The sequence below is a fragment of the Branchiostoma floridae genome, chromosome 15 (genome assembly GCF_000003815.2).
Source record: "Branchiostoma floridae strain S238N-H82 chromosome 15, Bfl_VNyyK, whole genome shotgun sequence".
Lineage (NCBI taxonomy): Eukaryota > Metazoa > Chordata > Leptocardii > Amphioxiformes > Branchiostomatidae > Branchiostoma > Branchiostoma floridae.
Window position 1 is genome coordinate 6033351 of NC_049993.1, and position 3777 is coordinate 6037127.

At 40.3% G+C, this 3777-nt stretch overlaps 1 protein-coding gene across 3 annotated transcripts in view; it reads left to right on the forward strand.

Moving 5' to 3' along the window:
* The window catches only part of LOC118431776 (probable global transcription activator SNF2L2), a 27404-nt gene extending 24659 nt beyond the window's left edge, over positions 1-2745 (forward strand). For all 3 annotated transcript variants that reach the window (XM_035843101.1, XM_035843102.1, XM_035843103.1), the window contains 3 exons: positions 782-837; positions 1172-1279; positions 1619-2745. In XM_035843101.1, coding sequence (XP_035698994.1) covers positions 782-837; positions 1172-1279; positions 1619-1720 — 266 coding nt within the window. In that variant the 3' untranslated portion in view covers positions 1721-2745. The remainder of the gene's footprint in view (positions 1-781; positions 838-1171; positions 1280-1618) is intronic.
* The last annotated feature ends 1032 nt before the right edge of the window (positions 2746-3777 follow it).

Here is a 3777-nt window from a genome sequence, read left to right on the forward strand (position 1 = left end):
GATAGAAAGACTAGGTTTATCGACACGTTAAGCTACCCAAAAAAAACGAGGTACATATGCAAACGTATTCTAAATTTGCCAAATGAACAATTGTTTTGATTAATAGAGGACTGATCAAGGGTACAGTGCACGCGCTTACTACGTAAGATTTGTCGACATGTGATACACAGACGAAAAACATCGCTACGTTGTAGGACGAAAACGCTCTTGGTTTTCAGACAAACTTTATGTACTAGGCGAAAATACTCATGACTAACGCATAAATAAACTGTTAATCTTCATATCTACAAATTTTCCAGTTACGATGTCCACAGATTACACTGAAATTTTGCCACAGTCGACAGCGTCATTTTCAAAACATTTCCATCACGAAAACAAAGATGGCGGACGCGGCATCATGTGTAGTATCCCATGATTCCCTGCGGCAACTGCCGGGCCGCGCGCTAGCGACGTAAATTGAATAGAAATCGCGGCCTTTTCGGACTCAAAACAGGCAGTTTTGATACTTTTGGCGATCTGATATCTTTATACGGGAAAATTTTGGTTCATTCCTGCTGATTCTGGTGATTTGTTTGGCATATTTCGGGGTTAACATGCGTTGTAACTTTGCAAATATGGGGTGCTGTAAACAATAGCGCCAATGGGAAATGGTTTTGGATTTCAAAATTCTTTGCAACTAACCGATTTTTGCGACTAAGCGTATTGCAAATAGCTGGCTTCCACTGTATTATAGATTTGACAAAAACAATGTTTGAAAATGTGACATTTGTTGTCTCCACAGCTCGCTCATCACTCAAGATGAAGATCCGAGTAGGGAAGGGAGAAGGCAGAGGAAAGGTGAGCTGAACAGGTTTAGTAATACCTCTGCAATGACTGCACTGTACCTTGGTAACAAGATATGGTTGCCCAGAGCTACTAGAAATCTTCACACGCAATATACATGTATATACGATATTGTATAATGTATTTACAACAACTATCTGTACCAGATTGATACTATAATGTACTAACTGACATAGCTGCCAAACTTGTGAGACACCCAACTTTTACTGTAAAATGCTGCTGCAATCCATGTTGGATAGCTCTTGAGGCAGTCGTTTTGCCTAAATGAAGCTTGGCATCATTTTTATTGAAAACTAAACTTAAGTTTGCCCCTGTCATGCCCCACCAGTCCAAGGGTAAGAGCCCACGCAGGAAGCCGGGGCGACCAAAGAAAGCCGTCGTTAGCGACGATGATGACTCAGACACCAACGAGCAACAGCAGGCTCCCAGCGAGGAGGTCAGTGAACTCTCATGAAACTACGCATTTGATTTTCATGTTAATATTTTGTATTTCCACAAGACAGAAATGTTTTTAGTACATCTTGTTGTAACCTGTAGACTATGTATGTTCTGATATCATCGTCATTCCCTGAAGATTGAACTTTTTCTAACTCAAGGAATTTGACTCAACGTAGTCAGCTCACATAGTGAAAGAAGACTAAGAGATCCAGTCACAAATTCCGGTCACAAATCCGAGTCAATTTTCTTGGGTTGGAGAAGTGTTTGGTTGTCTTATCATATAAAATGCCAGCTCATATGAACTTTCCTGCTGATAATCATCAATCCTTGTGCACAGGAGCAGACAGAGGGTGAGGAAGATGAGGGACAGTCACCAAGCTCATCTCACGCCTCGTCTCGCGTATCGTCTCCTGCTCCCGGGCACAGCAGAAAGCGATGAGTCATCACACAATCTGATGATGTCAAGAAGAATTGAACAGCTAAGTCAAAAGCAAAGCAGCATCACATGCTGGGAATTCATAAGATGTATAAAAACACAAGTACAAGCTTACCACATTAGGGAGGTAATAGAATAGTGTTAGAAATATTATTTATCAACACAAGAAGCACATAGTCACCACAATACCTTAGAATGTCCAAAAGACTAAAACAAAACATGTTGAAGAGATGAAAGACCTACTGTACCATGTAATAGGACAAGAGGTTTTGTGTCGACTTCTAGTTGTGATGATTTAGATTTACCTCACTGTAAAATTGATCTGGTTAAAAATGTTAACCTTGCACAACAAAAAGAACACTGTAATGTCACATGTACAAGTAATATGATTGATCATGAAGCTGTCGTCTGTCTCCATGTGATAGGAATATCAGAACACAATCATAACATGCTGGTTAGTTATGTTTTACAAAGTGGCATACATCTCTGTGTAGGCAGTACCTATGCTGTATCAAATCTGTCCCACTGTGGAATCTGCTGTTGATGCACAAGTCAGATTTTATAAAGGTGATATCAAGATTTGTAGGTCTGGCATGGCTCCTAAGGATATCCTTGTTAAGTAAGATATTGCACTTCACAAAGTTGTTAGTATGTGGACGGTAGAACAAGGATTTTGAATGTTTGGAAAGAGAAAAGGTATCTCATGATATCTCTATATGATGAACTTTGTACACATGCATTTTGTCATGCATTATATTGGCAACTGTTTTGGTTCCTAGAAAAATGGTAAAAGATGCAATTTAGGACTTAAAGTTAACTGAGGACATTAAAAGCTATAAACACTACTGCAACAAGTCACATTCAACAAATTTGATCTATATATACACATTGACTTGTAGTTGTAGATTCTGGGTAGGGGGTTATTTGTTGTTATTATCTATATTGTAGGGATTTAGAGCATTTTTCTCATAAGTATGTGCATATCTCCGTGAAGTCATTGTCATGAATAAAGAAAAAAGAAAACGGAAGTTTGTTATTGTGTCCAATTTTTTTTAGGTACATGTATAAGAAGCAGTCAACAGACAGAGATACAGTAGAAGCCACTTAATTGCACAACAGATAAACGCACACTTCTGTTAACTGCATGGAATCTCAAAATCCCAAACTGGTGCGTTCCAGCTAGATAACTTCGCATTATTGCACCAGCCAGATAATTGCACGAAATTCGCTGGCAAATAGGCCGTGCAATTTAGCGGATCCTACTGTACCAGCCTGGGGTGCCAGCCTACATAGTAACTGCTGGCTCAATACTTTTGCTGGCCAACCACGTGGAATAATGCAATTATTTTAACGTTTTGGCTATGAATCAAAGGGCTTGAAGTTCAGCTCCCCCTTCGAATCTCGCACGGACTTTGCTGAAGCATTGAAGACACAAATTAGGTGAAAAGAAGATAACAATGATGATCTTTCCTTTTTTCCTTACTGATCCCTGTCATTGAAAGTGGTGCCCTCGCAAGACTTAACCCAGAACACTGCCTGCAGACACATTGGAAACGTCTGATATAACCCATGCGTGGATTACCACATTTGCAAGACCATGCAGAGGACGCACATGCAGTTTGTATTTAAACTGTTAGTGGGGGCTTTTGAGACGTGGGTGTAAACGAATTGACCATTGTGGGCAGCCCGGTCAAGTCTGTCTACTCCGAGTGACACGAAATCTCGCTGTCTAGGCTATAGAGCGTTTGAGTCAAACGAACACACTGTAATTATACGGCCTTTTAATCTATCGCGGAGAAGAACTATAGACGTGGCAAGTCTTGTCCGAAACGCATTCCCGATTGAAGTGATTTGTGAAAGTGCGTTGTTGTTGCAGAACATTTATACTGGTCCTGCTTCGTGGCAAATTGCACTTTGAATGCTTACATGGACAGTTAGTCACTTTCAGTCGGATAAGTCGACCTCTATAATACGAGATCCTGTCAGAAACGTTTTGATGCTTCACTATTAGATGTATCAAAGTCTGGAGATCAACGGCGAGAAGTCCACGTTTACCCCAG